We start from the raw sequence: 18,491 nt of genomic DNA, 5'->3' as shown, positions 1-18,491 counted from the left end.
TCTTAAGGTTCTCACATAGCTGTTATCAGCACAATTGGGAACCCATGAATACAGATGGTTGATGTGTAGGTTCTTTCAGAAATTATGCTGAATTTGAAGAGAGGGTTCAGGCCTAGGATTAAGTGAGTTCAATCCTAGTGTAACATCCTCATGGTTTTCTAGTATATCAGTGATCAGTATCTTGTGCCATCTGTGATGTGAAGAGCAGTCATTGCTTCATGAAACAGCCAGCTTCTCAACAAACCTGAAGACTTCCAGATGCGAAATGTTATTTGACAAAGCCTGCACTGACACTACAGTGCAGCCTTTGAAAGTTACAAGAGTCAGAACCTTTGCACAGATATTCAAGCTTTACAGATATTTCCCAAATGTTTTTTGGATAAAAGTGTCATTTTCCGTTCTTTATAGTGGGGATGAATACAACAGCACAATTTCAAAACTGCTAATTAATAGGGGCCAGCAGCCAGATTAAGGAATTGCTGGTGCTACATGAGAAGTGAAGACAAATTTTGATGACCTCCCCTCCCCCAAAAGTGCTCTGTGCCAAATGAAAACATTTCGTGCTATGTGTCACATGATCAAACAGCCCTCAGGGACATATTTTTGTGTGGCACAGAGTGCTTCTGTTAAAAGAGGAGGTCACTGAAATTCCCCCATCACCACCACTGTGCAAGCACCTGCATAAATTGGGAACTCACTGGGAGTGCTACCACTTCTCATGTAACACAAGTGCTTCCTTAGTCTGGATATCAGCTAGGGTTTTTTAAAAACTTTATGCTTTTTAAAAAGGCACATCCTTTAAGGGCATCTTTACATCTTAAATAAGTGAACTCTGGAAGCAGGAGATGGGCATGTTTATAAATATTTTTCACCTTCAAAGCCCAAGTAGCACCAAAGCATTCAGTGGACGATACAAAAATGACATCAAATAGGTGATGTTAATGTTAATTCAGATTTCCTGCAGAATGTCATGAAGAATGTCATATGTGAAGCAATACTCAATCTGACAATAATAAACAACTCTAGTGCTCTGCTACTAACAGCACTTCTTCCCCAAAATAAATTGCCCAGAATGCCTTACACAAGATGTTATCAAACTTGGGTCCTCAGATGTTGGACTACAACTCCCATCATCCTCAGCCCCAATGGCCTTTGGCCATGTTAGGGATGAGAGGAGTTTTTTTAGCCCAACAACATCTGGGGATCTAAGTTTGAGAACCTTTGCTTTATGCAGTCTTCTCCAGGACCACATAGAAGTGACCAAATGTGGCTTGGCTTCACATTTTGGCATGCTTATCCTTTCTCTCATTTCTTGAGGAATTAGAAACAAAGGTGGCAAAGCAAACACACATCACGTGTGCATATTGTCATTGATTAGAGTGACACTAGAGACAATGTAGAACAAATCATTTGGAGAGTGAACATCACTATATAATTGCTGGCAATGGCAGAACAGCAGTAATACTGTATAGATGACATGTTCGCCCCACAGGGGTTACCAAAAGCTCAAGCAAAACGTGGCTTCTGAAAGCACCTAAATGCTGCAGAGTGTTTGGAACTGGTAGAAGGTTCTCCAACTTGTGTCACTGATGTCTGTTGTTTACTTTGCTAAGTCCCATCAGGAGAATCTTCTATTCTCTGCAAACAATGGGATTAAAACACTGTAAGAACTAATTCAAGGTATTTATCCCCTCAAGCCCACAATTATCACACAAAGGGAAACAAAATACAAATATCTGAAAGTTCTGCAACACAAGTCGTTTAATTCCTACAACTTTTGCCGTGATGCATTAATCTCTATAAACAAAGCGTGGACTTTCATTTTCAAGATAGATTGTTTAGAATTAAACACGAGTTCACAGTTCATAGCATGATGTATCAGTGACTACCACAGACAATGCATTTTCAAACCTTATTTTAAGAGCTCTACCTGTAGATCAGTAAGATGCAATTATTCCAGTGCTACAGGTTCAAAACCTTCACTTCACAGTGAAGGGCAACCCTTTCAATATCCAACCGTTGCAGAAACTGACTTTTTAAAAAGTTATTTTAAAAAACCCAAAACTGATTTGGTCAGAATGGTGAACAACAGATGCCAGCTTCAAGGTGGCACCCTTTGCATCTTTACTAATTTGTACTTTAATGTACATTGTGTACTGACTATGCCTGTAAGACTTCCTATTGCATCTGTCCAAACAAAGCAAACAACAAGCAAGTCAAGATGATGGAGGGAAAGGTTGGAAAAGACAAAAGAGACAGCAAATGAAGTTGAGCTGTACTGCTTAAGCATATCAGACACAATACCAAATAAGGTTTTGGCAAAGTGGTTGCCTCATTGTTAAGATATTTCCTTTAATATGTTTTCAGAAGCTGATGGCAGCTATTAAATAGCATAGAAAGATCGCCAGCTCTGATTCCAGGAAGGAAACCCCCTCCCAGTTCCTTTCTGAGTAATTCCAAATGTGCCCATGAAACTTTGAAAACTAGCTCAAAGTAAGACTCATTTCAGTCTGGGATAAGGAGCCGGAGGAGGAGGGGGGACATTTTCAAATACATCTGATGTTTGACAGTCAGGACATCTAAAACTCTGGACTGAGCAATAAGAATGGCAGGTCCATGAATACAAACAGTGGATCTAAGTCATCCCATATATATCTGTTGTCTGATACATTCACAGCAGAATTGTTCAGAGCCCTGTTCTTCTTTGAAAATAAATCCCATTTAAACCTAAATAGCAACTGATCCTTTCTGCATTTAAAGCATTTGTATTCACCTTGAACAAGTACAAATAATTAAACTTTAACTGGTGGATATTAAATGACACTAGATGATAGAGCCCTTGAGGAGAGGGAGGTTCTGGCTGGGTGGCAACTTGCTCTTTGTTCTCTCCCTTGTGCCTCTCTGAAGGAGGAGGCAGGGGCACAGAGGCCCATCTTCATTGTTTGTCCCAGGGCCCACTCCAGCCATGCGCCCCTGGTTATTGTGATTTCAGTCTCTCTTCAGGCCTTCTAAAATGTAAATGTTTTATTTAGCAGGTACATATAACAGATTTAGCATGTACTTGTTTCCATCCCACATAATGGCAGATAATACAAATTTATTTAATAGTGTGTCTGCAACAAAAATATTTCATGGGTAACTTGAGGCACTTAACAGCTCTGTGCAGTATGTTTTTGCTGTTAAAATGCAGTAAAATGAGAGTATATATCTACCGCACGTATTACACAGTACATGCTAAATCAACAAAGTGTGACAATGTCCTTGAACTTCTGGCTTGTAAGTAGTGCAACTTGCCTTTTCTTAAAAGTTAAATAATTAAAGCTTAAGGCCATTATTTGTTGTGAAGAAGTACTTGCCAAAATCAACCATTAAATCTCAGAAAACAGAAGGTGAAGAAAGCAAGGACATGACCCAGCCAAAGTTCACTTGTAAATCCTACTGAATTCAGTGGAAGAGAGCTAAGCGTATGCTTACGTTTCTTATTGAAACAAAAGGTCTAGGACATGTTTACTCAGAAGTAAGTTGCAGTGGATTTAATTGGACTTCCTTCCTGTTATATATGCTAAGAATTGTAGCAGTCATACTTTCTTTTAAAAACAAATTTATCCCCCCTCCCCGAATCTGACCCAGATTGGTTTTAAAATACTTGTTACTAGTTCAGCTTTGCTTAAAATTGATTCTTTTGGAGATGATTGTAAATTATAAATATAGAATATCTAAATTTCCAAAAGGATCTCTCCAAACTGTGTGAGTGGGCAACAAAATGCAGTTCAGTGTTGGCAAGTGTAAAGTGATGCACTTTGGGACGAAAAACCCCAACTTCAAGCATACGCTGATTGAATCTCAGCTGTTGGTGACTGACCAGGGGAGGGATCTGGGGGTCATGGTGGACAGCTTGTTGAAAGTGTCAACTCAATGTGTGACAGCTGTGAAAAAGTCAATTTCATACTAGGGATCATTAGGAAGGGGCCTGAAAATAAAATGGCTAATATTGTAATGCCCTTATACAAAACTATGGTGTGGCCACACCTGGAGTACCACATACAATTCTGGTCACCACATCTAAAAAAGGACATTGTTGAACTGGAAAAGGTGCAGAAGAGGGCAACCAAGATGATCAGGGGCCTAGAGCACCTTTCTTATGAGGCAAGGCTACAACACCTGGGGCTATTTAGTTTAGGGGGGGAAACAACTGCGGGGAGACATGATAGAGGCCTATAAAATCATGCATGGTGTGGAGAGAGAGAAATTCTTTTCCCTCTCACATAACATTAGAACCAGGGGTCATCCCTTGAAATTGATTGCCAGGAAATTTAGGACCAACAAATGGAGGTACTTTTTTCACACAATACATAATCAACTTGTGGAATTCTCTGCCTCAAGATATGGTGACAGAAAGTTTGGATAACTTCATGGAGGAGAGATCTACCAACGGCTACTAGTCGGAGGGCTATAGGCCACCTCCAGCCTCAGAGGCAGGATGCCTCTGAGTACCAGTTGCAGGGGAGTAACAGCAGGAGAGAGGGCATGCCCTCAACTCCTGCCTGTAGGCTTCCAGCGGCAGCTGTTGAGCCACTGTGTGAAACAGGATGCTGGACTAGATGGGCCTTGGGCCTGATCCAGCAGGGCTGTTCTTACGTTCTTATGAATGTGTTATTTATACACTGACATATCCAAGAGTCTGGTGGAGCCTGGGGAGTTGCCCTGCTAACACACAATGGAGGTGGACTTGATCCTAATCCATGCAAGATCTAAGCTCTTCAGGGCTTTGGAAGTAAAACAATAAGCCCTGATGCAGAGAAGGCACCGCCAATGCTGCCCTCTTTGTTGGGGTGCATCCACTTTGAGTGAGTCCCAGCCATGCTGGAAACAGCACTTATCACTTCAAATCTGACCAACCCTGCAAAAATTAGAAAGTGTCCCAGACACCTTGGCAGCAGTGCAGGAGACCAGGTTCCGGCAAGGCACACTATAAAACCCTGGGAGAGTGGATAGGTCCTCAAACCAGATCTCGCAACATCCAGGCCAAGACAACAGTCATGGCAATTAGGAGGATGAATAGCCAGTGAAGGAGTGGAACCCTTCCTGAGGGCATCTTTCTCAAGGACCCCCCCTAAAATATATATATATATATAAATAAATAAATCTGGAGCCAGCACTGTCAGGCAGTGCATAAAATTAAAGCACAACTCCGCTGCTCTCTCTCCCAAAGCAGTTCAGGAAACTTCTGCCCTTGGCCAAAGGCCCACAAGAACCTGGAACTAGTCTTGTTATTGGTGGCTTCCCCATTGCTGTGGAACTCCTTCCCCTTGGAAACTGACCAAAGCCTACATCTGAGCATTTTTTTACAAGTAATGTGAAATGTCTTTATTTCAGCTTACTTGGGGTGGGGGTATCATTTTTCTCCCTCTAAGAGTGAGAGGGAGAAAAGGCAACACAGATACTGTACTGGTCAAAGACTGTAATAACGTTTATCTATCTAACACAGATGCAAATGCTAATCTAAAATAAGCGGAGATGAGGTAACTGCTGTGCAGTTCATCCATAAAAACAAGTATGTGATCCTCAGTCACCTTCAGTCATGTGCCAATTAGATGTAAACAATACAAAGAGTTTCTTGTTGTTCCCACGAGGACATGAACATTTTTATGTCAGTGGCTGACACAGTTGGTACAGTTGTGATTCTTATTTGTACATTTCTCTTTGCTTACTTCCGGTTAGTTCTGATAAACAGGGGCAATGAGGCAGCAGGGAGGTACGCTTCTGCCCCATGGACTTTACCAAAAACAGAGTGCCGGTGGGGGGAAAGCAGCAGGAGGGGGTAAATGCACCCTCCCCCGCCCTTCAAGGCTCCCCCACCCAGTTCCATGCACATCCCTAGCCCAGAGCAGGTTGTGGTGGGTGGCAGTGCCCAATGGGTGCAAGGAAGCTATCACCCAGATTTCAAAGAAATTGGGCAAATTTTTAACAATTTTTTGAAGTTGGCATGTCTTTTTGGCAGATTCAGGGCAGAAGAGTGGGTTGGGTGGTAGTGCCCCAATGGGTGCCTGCTACCACCCAGATTTTAAAATTGGTGAAAGGGGTGATTTAAAAGGTTTTTTTGAAGTTGTTGCATCTTTAAGCTTTCTCCCCATAGTAAATAATGGGGATATCAGCAGCCCCATAACTACACTTGGTGGGGGAGGAAGGGTGGCCCAGAGCGGGTTGTGGTGTAGTGCATATAGGGTGCCAACCACCCCCAAAACCACAAGTCCATGGGGTACTGGGTTTTGTCGTTTTCAGTGTTTGAGGTGTTCTGAGAGTAGATTATTTGGTGGGAAATGAGAATGGATTCTTTTTAAGTCCATTCATCATTTTGCACCAAAGAAGATTATGAATGAACAAAGATGAACAGTGATGGTGGATTCTAAGTTCATTCATCATTTTGCACCAAAGATGATGAATGAACATCTTTCAGATTTGGAAAATTCGGGTACAAACGGAATCTGGGGTGATTCGGGGAGGGGGCAGATTTGGACCCAAAACAAATCGGGGGTGATTTGGTTTAGGTACAAATCAAATTTTAAAAAATCAATTCGTGCACATCCCTACTGGAAACAGACATTGTATTTAGGAGGATGACTAAAGATTTTTGGAAGTCTTCTATTTTGCATGACTTATACTGTCAGCAAGGATGTTTTGATTACCTTATGTGACATGTTTTTGTTAACAGGCACCCCTGTGTCTGCACTGTTTAGGTTAAGTACTGGTAAACTGCTATTCCATGTTGAAGGATGATGAAAATCATGGATACGTTCATCATATATCTATTTGATACTGTCATAGGCCTAAGGTGATGTGATATACTTTGGACTTTGGAGTTCAATATTTGTTTCCCTGAGAAAACTAAATATTTGGCCAAATGAAGCAATTAGATTTTCGTTAATTTAGTATGTGTAGATGAGTGGGCTGGCTTCAGACTTCTTTTTTAAACTTACATTTACTTTAAAACAAACAACACACCTAGACACTCCATGATCCACCGATGCCTGCTAAATTTCAGAATCGATTAAAGGCATAGCTGAACTATGCCAAGTGATCCTGATCATCCACTTTTTCTCCATAAGAATGTAAGATGTGTTTTGCTGGATCAGACCAAGGTCCACATTCCCACCACTAAGTGGCCCATCAGGAATTAGCCAGTGATCCATCTGTAGACTGTGGTCTATGATCTTCCTGTCTTTGGCTTACAATTATCCTCAATAGTTCTTTCTTTTCTCTGTTGTTTAATTCTTCTGTTAGCATTGTGGTCATTAGACTGTGCTATGGTCTTCTGCTGCACTTGATTTATTGTATCATATAAAAGCCCACTGTGGCTTGGTGCCATTCCAGCAGGGGATATGCAGATAAGGATATGCAGATAATCGAAACTGAAAGAATAAATAAGGGATGGAGCTGCCTAGTGGAGAGGGCTGATGGATTATCTAGATTTTCTGAAAGCCCTACGCAGGGCTGGCTCTACCATGAGCCTAGTGAGGCAGTCTCTACCATGACCTCAGGTGGCAGTTTGGAAGCAGCTGAAGAGAAGTTGCTCCTGGGTTGTCTGCACTCAGCCACTGCCTCACTGGATCATCACTCGGGCTCCTTTTTTATTCTCTTGCCATCTTCTAGTTTCTCCACTCTCCTTGTCTGTAGTGGCCAGGGAAAGGAGCAACAGGAAATGTGCAGCTGGGGATGATGGGACAGCCTCAATTGGCCACCCTAACCTAGATCAATTAGGTAAAGGGCTTATTGAAAGTATGTGTGTCCTACCTTTCTGTTTGACAATAGGCCTCCAAGGCAAATGACAATATGAGAAATGTAACTCACAATAGACATAATAAGGCAGTAGCTATGGTTGATTGTTACTGCCAAATCAGATTTAGTGGACATGCAATTCTTTGAACCCTTTCAACAGTTATAATTTACCAAATCTCTCACCCTCCGGTTATTGATAATCAAGATTATGCTTGCTAGCTAATAGTTAGATAGATAGATAGATAGACAGATAGATAGACAGATAGATATTTTGCAGGAATATACAGAAGTGCAACATGCTCACCCCACACAAGGCATTTATTAATAAAAGTCAGAAATCTTAGCTTCTGTTAGACAACATATCACTCTAAGCCAGTCTCTCAGTTTTTTATGGCTGAAATAAAAAGCATACTGTACTTACAGAATTCCTGTTTTCCTCAGCATCTGAAAATGATAACATATAGTTTAGAAGCTGAAACAGATCTTGCCAAAATGGTCAGCTTAATGTAATGTGCACATGTACACATACATGTGTAAATAAGAAAGAACTGTGGCAGTCAGTCACTGGCCTATATATATATGGAGTTACATATGTGCGGGGAGCAGGGGATGATTTTCAGCAATCCTGCCTCCCACCTGTGCCTCTTAGGAATAGACCCTTTAGGGGTATCTCTGTGGGAGGCATGGGCAGCTGCAGAGAATAACTGAAAACCACCCTTCCTTTCTGTGCACACAGCTCTTAGGCTAGATGCAAGCTACTTTATTTGAGTTATACTCTGGATTTCACAGTTACATTTGTAATAAAGACAAAGTAAGGTTTCCCCCCGCTCGAATGCAAACAAGCTCTTACTGTTTGAGTACTTGGATAAACCCATTTAATTTCCAGGATGAAACAGACACAAAGTCTCAACTGCTTGGACTTTTATGACACTCCTCTGCCGGTGACACAGCAATGAGGCACTATGTAATAAACCAAAGAGTTCAAACCTTAAATTATAGAATTTTAGGAACATTTTGGTCAGAAGCCTGAAAGTTCCCTTTCAGGACACAACTATGCTGTCCACATAAGCCTGGCTTAATGGAAACTGGAGTTCTATAAGGGAGGTTAAGAATCTCTAACAGGATTTTCAGCAATCATGCCAAGTTACATTTTTTTGTCTGATAATAAACAAGGGTACACAACTCAAATGCTCACAACTCAGAACCAACCATTCCACACTTGTTGTGTGGAAGCATGACATGCAAGATTGCTCCCCCAGCTGACCTCAGTGGCCAGGCAGGAGATGGTCTTTTTGATATTTTAATCCTAAACCATTTAAAGGTAATTCCATACAGCAGCAAAATTAAGGAAAGGCAAAGTAGGCACTTGCCTACAGCGGCAAAATTTGAGGAGTGGCAAATTTTGCCACTCCTCAAATTTTGGCAATGGCTGTAGTGAGGGGGGGGCGAGGGGAAAGTTCCCCCTTTTTTCTTCTGAAAACCACCGCTGTGTGGCGGGATGGGGGCAGCAAAGGCTGCACAGCAGTGGCTGCGGGGAGGAGGGGAGAGGAGAAAGTTCCCCCTTTTACTTTAAAACGCCACTGTGTGGTGGGATGGGGCAGCAGCGGCTGCCATGGGGAATGTGGTGGTAAGGCAATGGGAAAGTTCCCCCTTTTACCTTTACCAGCGGCTGTGCAGTCGGGCAGCGAGGGAGAGCTCCTTCCAGCTCCCCGCTCCCTCCCAAATGACTGCACACCCCTGTCTGCAGCTCATTTTGGACTTTTCTCCATGGGAGGGGATCCGGAAGGAGTCTAAAGCCAATTTAATTTTCATTATATACTTTCAGACTCCTCCTCCCTATCTCTCCAAAATCATCTCTCAACAAAAACCTTGTGTGATTGTTTCCTCTGCCACATAAGAAGTCTGATCGCAGGAGTGGCCCTACCTGGATAGGGCTGCTTGTGCGAAGGGCCGGGATCAAGGCCGATCCCAGTACTGCCCTGCCAAGTAGCCCACCTGGGGTTTTTCCAGGCTACCTCTTGAGGGGAAATCCCTCAATGCACCATGCTCTGTGTCCAGCACATTGAGGATATATCTGGAGGCCAGGCTGCGTTTACCTGGCCTCCAGAATGCCATGCTGCCAGGAGTAGCGTGGCTTGTGTGTGGGGGGCACAATCCGTGTGTTCCACAGAAAAAGGAAGATCGTCTGGGAAGACTGTCTGCCTCCCCACCCCACGTAAAGGTCATTTCAGTGTCCTTAAGGAGTTCCCATTCTTCCTGTACTAGTAGTATCAATGGCTACCTCTGCTTTTTTAAAAAATACCTCCCAAAGTTAGAGCAAAGGGTACATTGCAGAGTACAAGACTGATTAAAGCAGGTGGAGGTGGGGGAGAAAAGGAGAATCCAACTCAACATCTTGATCTCTAGACTGACTGAACCAAGATAAAATGCACAAAATATTTGTGATTTCTAATGTAGATACAGCTCAGAGCACAGTCATTGCTTTCACCAATTGTCAGATCAAAGAGCTGTTTGAAACAAACAAATCTGAAATAAATTATTAAAAAGAATATGTAGCTGTAACATGCTAGGTATTGTACTATCAGGGAGGCGGAAATTATAAATTTTGTGTGTTTCCAAACACTTCAAATGAAGGGATGTCTGTGAATTATATTGTGCTGGGGATAGGGTAGGAAGGATGGGGAAACCAACGGATATCCCATGCCAGACTAAATTAAAAGACTGGGTGTCCAATAGCATTTTATGACTATGTTTAACAGGATCTTGATCTGAAACATATTGCTTAGTGTAGATATTCTCAGATTTTAAACTAGTGATACAGTTAAATTATTATATTATATTATTATAATTTAATTTTTTAAAAAATGTCTATACCAACCAAAACCTGCGTCTCTTTTACTTGCGTAAAAGATGCACATTACCTAGCCATGGTGTTTCAGTGTGCCCACTGCATGTCATGCAGCCAACACAGTAACACAAATAAAACTCTGAAAGTCCTATCGAGTTTTAAAAGGCAATTAAAATAAAGGAAAAATGGACAAGTGAAATCTAAGGATACTTACAGACAGTGGCGCAGCCACTATTGGATGGTGGGGGGAATGTTCCTGGCTGCTGGAGCCTGGGGCCAGAGGTGCTCTTAACCCTGGACTTTGGGGCCGAAGTTCACGGCCTCCACAGCTCCTGCGGTCCCCCAAATCCTTTTTAGTCTGTCCTGGGTGGTGTGGTGACCCAGCTGAGCATGATGATGCTTAATTTGCAGGGGAAGGGGGAGCCTCCAAAGGTCTTTAGGTCCAGGCTCCAAGATTACCTAGGTGCACCTCTGCCTGGGGCCGCCATGTTGCCCCTTCCCCGGCACCCTCTCACCCCCCTCCTGCACCATGCCAGCAAAAGCAGCACCAGCTGGGAGAAGGCAAGACGCCACATACCCCCTCTTCCTAGTGCTGGCTGAGCCTCCTGCATCGATGTACATCTGACACTGATGGAGGGGGTGTGGCTGGCACACAAGGGCAGTTGGGGGAAACAGCAGCTACAGCCCCTCTCTGGGCCAGCAGTAAGCCCCCTAAACTACTGCTTACAGATACCATAATCAGATTTCTCCAACAGCAATTAACATACATAGGATAGTATCTGGATTAGCTAATCCACCTCCAGCCTCAGAGACAAGTTGCTTCTAAATATTGGTTGTAGGGGAGTAACTAACAGTAGGCAAGAGGGCATGCCCTCACCTCTTGCCTGTGGGCTTCCACAGCAAGAGTAGAAGTGATGGGCCACTGTGTGAAACAGGATGCTGGACTAGACAGGCCTTGGGCCTGGGCGCTTTCCAGACTAGACCCTACAATGGGGTCAGGACGAATCTCGGAAGTGTGCTTCCACACTTCCTGCGTCATGACACCACAGTCCCTGCGCGGACAGCAGGGTGCCGTTCACATTTCCAAAGCCTTGTTGCGAATTTAATCGCTGCAATATAGAACAAGGACACTGCATATCCGGTGTGAAAAAGTTGCTGTTTTTTCAGGTTGTTAGTTGCTGTGAGACTGCTCCCCCTGCTGTTTACGGCCCAAATGCGACTTGCCCAAACGGAGGCATTTTGCTGCTAATAAGCAGCTAGTCTAGAAAGCGCCCTGGTCCAGCAGGGCTTTTCTTATGTAAGAGGCGTAGAAGTAGAGGCTCTTGTCAAATTTGGATCCAAAAAAGCTATCTGGCTGTGGAAACAGAATAAGCATGAGGTGTTGACTGTGGGCCTCATTTTAAGAAAACTACTTTTTGTGGACCATCCACTCTTGCAGGTTTGTGCAGAATATCCAAATCAAACCAAGGTGATTTTTAAACACTTCTCATTAAGTCCCAAACTAGGTAGGCTACTCCACTGTTTTGTTATAAAGGGTCTCTCGGGCCCAGAAAGAGGACCCTTTGGGGATATAATGTCTGGAGCCTGGAAGCAGGAAACTGTAAAGTAGGTTTCCTGGAGAACAAAGCTTGCTCCCTAGCAACATATTCCAAGCTCTGAAAGGCAGCAAGGATTTCTCATGCCTCTTTCTGCTTGAGAATATTTGTTTTTCCACAGCATATTGTGGGTGGCAATGAGATCTTTAGCACTTCCTGTCTCGCCACTGAAACTCCCTCCCAGCAACTGACTCATTTTTCCAATGCAAGCAGCAGCACCACTGGAGTCGTTTGTTGACTAGGTTTCCCTTTGCTGGGTTTCACAAAAGAGAGAATGAATTTCAGCACAGCCTACTCCACAGAAGTGACATGCCAGCCACACGCTAGCTGACATCCAACAAACTGGGTGTGTAAGCAGAAGCTATGGGAATATAGTGACTGCACCTACTGCTCCACGCACCTCCAATATGTGTGCCTTGTTCTGCAAGGGAGCAAGTGGGCACGTCTTCTGGAGCACTGTCCTGTATTCCTGAAGCCCTCTGTCACAGCAGAAACACGCTGCTGCCCTATGACAGAGGGCTTCAGGAGTGCAGGAGAGTGCACTGGAACAACATGCATTTCATTGTCCTTGGTGATGCATTTCTGCTGTGACTGAGAGCTTTGGGAGTGCAGGAGAGAGGTTGGGAGGAAGTATCCACTCACTCCGTTGTGGAATAATGCATGCATAAAAGGGGCAGACAAAGCTGCAAGGGTGGTCCCACTGTGTATCCATAGCTGCATCTCATGCACCCGCTTTGTTAGGATGTCAGCCAGCCACTGATTTTAGATGACTTGGGAAGAGGTTCCTTTAAAACTGGAAAATAGAATTTAATAGGGAAACAGTAACTGAGAAAGTATCTCTGAGGGCCAGTTCTCAGGACTATTGGCACACAAGCACCCACATGACAACTCCACAGTATTGACTCTAAGTCCATTGCCAGGGGGGAACAATATGTGCCATTAGGTGTGAAAAGCTTAACTTTGCATATGATGGTGGTTGTCTTCTTGTGTGGCGTTGGTATGTGCAGGGTTTTGAAGTGGTTGTTCTGAGCCCAAAGGTCCTATGAGTCTGAGTAGAACCTCCTCCCAGTCTTACATACTGCTTAGGGAATTCCCTGGCAGGAGAATCTCTGAATCTAAATGCATTCATAAAAAATTGAGTTTGGAGGGACCTGCTCCTAGTCTTCATTCAATATAGTGCTGCTGCTGCTACTATGAAGAATATTTATATGCTGCTTTTCAACAGAAATTCTCAGAGTGGTTTGCAGAAAATCAATATTAAATCAATAAGATGGTTGGTTGCCTGTCCCAAAAGGGCTCACAATGTAAAAGGAAAAAACAATCTAGATCCCAGCAACAGCCACTGGAGGGATGCTGTGCTGGGATTGGACAGGGCCAGTTGCTCTCCTCCAGCTAAACAGAAGAGCAGGGGGAGACTCTGAAAGGTGTCTCTATGCTCAGTTACCAGAGGAGTTATAAGGGCCCCTCAAGTCTGATAGGGGAGAGAGGGGTAGGGATTGCACACTTTGGGGGGGATTTTGATGAGTGAGGAATAGGGTCAAAGCTCAGAGACAGAGCATCTGCTCTCATGCAAAAAGTCCCAGGTTCAATCCCTGGCAGCATCTCCAGGTAGGGTTGAGAGAGACTCCTGCCTGCAACCTTGGAGAGCCAATACCAGTTAGTGTAGACAATATTGAGCTAGATAGACCAGCAGACTGATTCTGTATAAGGCAGTTTTTTATATTCCTATAACTAGAGTTAGGAACATCCCCCAGCCCTGGAGCCTGCCTTCAGAAGGGAGAAGAAAATTTAAGTTTAAATTTTGATTTTTAAATTTGATTTTTAGACTGATTTTAAGAGTTTTAAAATTGCTTTGTACTGTATTTTGTATTTTTCTTTTTTAACCCCTTTTTGGTCTGTTATGTTTTAATGTGTTGTGTGTTTTACTTTATGTTTAATGCCAAGTTGTGAGCCAACCAGAGAACAATTTGTTATGAGGCAGTTAAAAAATAAAGTTTATTATGTACTATTACATAATAATAGTTACTATTACTATTACATTACTATTACTATTATTAGAAAGGCACAGTCCCCTCCTAGTGGTGACTGGGTCATTCAGGGTCAGGGCTGGAGGGAAGGATTTCCCCAATCCTCTCTGCAATGCTATCCACAAATGCAGCCTTTATTTTCCTTTGCAGAAATTCATGGCAGCCATAACCTTATAGAGAAGCTGGAGACACTATTGGAACAGAAACTAATTTTGTTTGTCTCTTTCCCAGAAAAAAGTTTCCCAGAAAAAATAAAGTCTCTTTCTATCTGCATAGCTTTACACTGGATTCTATTTATTGGTCACATTAAGAGTGATCAATAGAACATTTGAGAGAAAGGTAGGGGAAGAAAGAGAGGCGTTTTATTTTAAAGTTCTAGTCTAGAAGAGTTTTAAATGTGGTTCATAAACCAGAATGCTTGGCTACCCATGTTTCTGTAGCATAACTTTCATTATGGGCCATGCCACAGATCTGAATGTGTATTTTTGTATAAATTTTAATCGAAAATCCTCTCCATAAACAAAGTCAGCATGGTTACATTTCAATAAATAATGCAATAAGCCTCCAAAGTGGCTTTGCTGTTTTGTGATGTCCTGCTTATCTATTTGAAACACTTTTCCTGTGTATCATTCAGGAAAAACAGACGCAATTAGAACAATACACTGTTACTACGTTTCCAAAAATAACTGAAACTGCAGCCGGGTATGTGCATGAGAGATGGCGGAATGCAAGATTAAGGGGGTGCTTGCTTATTGTCAATCTGATTCAGCCTACAGTTTTAATTGAACCTTACTTCACTTGGCTTCCTGCCTTACAAGAAAGTATAGCTTTAAATGGATTCTAAATAACACATGTCCTTCACAAAACACATCTGAGCTAATAAACTAGATAATAGAAAGTGTTTCCATACTATAGAGTTCCCATAAAGAGATGTATTATGAAAAGTATAGCAATTTCTACTTCATCAATTGGGTGCAAAGGACACAGAAGTTTATTTTCTCAATACCTCTGGAATAAACCAACCAGAGTATATATCTAGTGCTTAAGAGTGTAGGAGATGCAGGTCCTGATGGCATCGACTCTTAGCACTGGCAACCCTCTTGCGCACTAGGGGCATTAGGGGTAGAGATAGCTAGTAAGGGCATCCCCTCTCTGAACATGCTTTCGCTACTCTGATTCCCCTTTGTTAGACTGACAGTCCCAGGTTTCATTCTCTCAACTTCCCTTCTTCTTATACGTAGCTAGTAATGGGGCATGTAGATCTTAATCTATCTCCCTGATGGATTTCCTAAACTACTTTGTTTGGAACTTTAACTCCATGTCTCCAGACAATATTAATTAGCACTGCTCCCTTACCTGTTCACTTCTGCTATAGCTAGGGCAGATAAGGAAACCTCCCCTCCTGAGCTCTCTGGCTTTCTAACAAAGAGTATGCTCTTATGTGCTTGTTAAGCATAAAATTGGGACCCTGAAATATTGATGAGTAGGAATCAGATTCCTTGCTACAATAATTATATTTATTATATTTTTATACTGCCTGATATGTACATCTCTAGGCGATGTATAAAATTTAAAATATTTTAAACTCAACACAGATTAAAATGCACAACACATACAGTAGGGTTGCTCACATGACCCTAAACAGAGTTGGAGGAGTGCCCAGGCAGAATAGGAGAGCCCTGCAGACTCCTGATCCATGGTTGTGTGAATTCAAAAAGCAGGGTAGGAGGAGGGAAGTGTGATCATGTGACAGGCAGGAGCTGGGTAGGATGGCTTTTCATTCACTTCCGGTAAAATGCTGGAAATGAATCTGGCCTGTCCTACCCAGCTCCTGCCTCCCACACAATCACAGTCTCCTCCTCCTCCTTTGCTTATTGAATTCACATGACCATGGATCGAGAGGTATCCTGGCTGGGTGCTCCTCCGACTCCGATTCTGTTTAGGGTTGTATGAACAAGCCTACTATCCATTTCTGAGGCATGTGAATAAATGAGTCTGGTGTAGCATTGGAAGACATCAGTGCTCAGTCATAGCTGTTTACTTACACACACAAACACGCCCCCGTCCCTGCCCCCCGCAAAACATTTGCATTGGAATATTCATTCAGAAGTATATAAAATTAGTTCCTGGGTTTTGTCTTTTCATTGCACCCTCTCATGAGCATATAATAGAATCCAGAGTGAAGCTATTCAGATAAAGGGGCAAGGCTAGGCAAACTGATACAAGCTTGATTCTCAGTGCCTCCCACTGAATTCTATGGGACAGAGTTAACTCACTGCATTTTGGAACGCACTGGAGGTGAACCAGCCCCTTGCTCCAGATACTAGGTCACTGCCAATCCTTTCAGTACCAAAAGCGTGGTCTACAAGTGCCTACAGAGTCTATGGGCTGGTTCAGACAATACGAAATCACAGTTAAGGCTAGTCCTGTGCAATGTCTCTGAGGCTTGGGAGTGTGCATTCCCCCTCTCCTATGCCCATGTGAGTGTCTGCTTCCAATTTAGATTAAAATAAAACAAGATCTGTCATGAGATCTGAAAGGACCAGTCATGTATTGTAGAAGGCCTGGTAGAAATCATAAACGCTTCTCTGAGGGAAGGCAGGATGTCTCCTTGCCTCAAGGAGGCAATTATTAGACCTCTTTTGAAGAAGCCTAAATTGGATCCCTCAGACTTAGGCAATTACAGGCCTGTCTCCAACTGTCCATGGCTGGGCAAGGTGGTTGAGAAGGTGGTGACCTCCCAGCTCCAGGCAGTCTTGGAGGAAACTTATTATTTAGATCTATTTCAGACTGGCTTTCGGGCAGGCTATGGGGTGAAGACTGCCCTGGTCGGCCTGATGGATGATCTCCAATTGGGAATCGACAGAGGGAGTGTGACTCTGTTAGCCCTTTTGGATCCCAGTGGCTTTCAATACTATCAACCATATTATCCTTCTGGAACGTCTGAGGGGGGTGGGGGTGGGAGGCACTGCTTTGCGGTGATTCTACTCCTACCTCCCAGGCAGGTTCCAGATGGTATCACGTGGAGACTGTTGTTCTTCAAAATCAGAACTTTCATATGGTGACCCGCAGGGCTCCATACTGTCTCCAATGTAGTTTAACATCTATATGAAACCGCTGGGAGAGATCATCAGGAGATTTGGTGCAGGGTGTTATCAGTATGCTGATGACACCCAAATCTATTTCTCCATGTCAATATCATCGGGAAAAGGCATGACCTCCCTAAATGCCTGACTGGAGATGGTAATGGGCTGGATGAGGGATAACAAACTGAGGCTGAGTCCAGATAAGAGAGAGGTACTTATTGTGCAGGGTTGGAACTTGGGAAATGATTTTGATCTCCTCGTTTTGTGCTGGTCTGTGATCATAATAAAGGAACTGAATTGATCTGCTTGTTCTGGATGGGGTCACACTTCCCCAGAAGGAACGGCTGCACAGTCTGGGGGTGCTTCTGGATCCAAATCTCTCCCTGGTACAGTCCCGACCTTAGGATGGGGTGACCGAGGTGGTAGCCCTGGGCCCCATGTTTGAAGAGGCCCCGCTGTGCCAGTGAGTGGCGGGCAGCCTCGCAGACTGCCCGCACGCTTGGCTCCTGAAGGCGGCGTGGCTGCCTGCTGCCACCATGGCTGCCTGCTGCCACCTTCCCCCCCCCAACTGGGGGAGAGAGAGAAGCAAACCCCACATCCCCCACGCCTGATGCAGGGGGTGCCGCTTTGCTCTGAAACAGGGCTGCACATTCTGTTTCAGAGCAAATACTGGCTGCACTGCACTCGCAGCGTGGCCGGGAGCTGCTCTCCTGGCAGGGAGAGCAGCTCCCAGCCACGCGGCATATGCAGCCCTGGCCGGCATTTGCGCTGAAACAGGGCACGCGGACCTGGTTCAGAGTGAGGCCACGCCCCCTGCTGCGTCTGATGTCAGATGCTGCTGACATCAGATGCACGGGGTCGGGCCCCTTCGCCCCGCACTCCCCAAGGGATGGCGCTGCCCTAGTGTCCCAGGTTGAGGCAGTGGCCAGAGGTGCTTTTTATCAGCTTTGGCTGTTACGCCAGCTGCGTCCATTTCTTGAGATGAGTGACCTCAAAAGAGTGGTACATATGCTGGTAACCTCTAGGCTGGATTACTGCAATGAGCTCTATGTGTGGCTGTCTTTGCACATAGTCCGGAAACTTCAGTTGGTACAGAATGTGGCAGCCATGTTGGCCTCTGGGTCATCTCGGAGAGACCACATGAGTCCTATCTTTAAAG

General features: G+C 43.9%; 1 protein-coding gene across 2 annotated transcripts in view; it reads right to left on the bottom strand.

Annotated features, from left to right (window-relative positions):
- Window positions 1-838: 838 nt before the first annotated feature.
- The window catches only part of LOC128343238 (platelet endothelial cell adhesion molecule-like), a 76,065-nt gene continuing 58,412 nt past the window's right edge, over window positions 839-18,491 (bottom strand). For both annotated transcript variants that reach the window (XM_053291967.1, XM_053291969.1), the window contains exons 15-16: window positions 8,198-8,220; window positions 839-1,638 (exon numbers count right to left, since the gene is read on the bottom strand). In XM_053291967.1, coding sequence (XP_053147942.1) covers window positions 1,609-1,638; window positions 8,198-8,220 — 53 coding nt within the window. In that variant the 3' untranslated portion in view covers window positions 839-1,608. The remainder of the gene's footprint in view (window positions 1,639-8,197; window positions 8,221-18,491) is intronic.

The sequence above is a fragment of the Hemicordylus capensis genome, chromosome 2, assembly GCF_027244095.1.
Source record: "Hemicordylus capensis ecotype Gifberg chromosome 2, rHemCap1.1.pri, whole genome shotgun sequence".
In the NCBI taxonomy this organism is placed as follows: Eukaryota; Metazoa; Chordata; class Lepidosauria; order Squamata; family Cordylidae; genus Hemicordylus; species Hemicordylus capensis.
The sequence above is the reverse complement of the archived record's forward strand: the minus strand, read 5'-3'. Positions and strand labels throughout refer to the sequence as shown.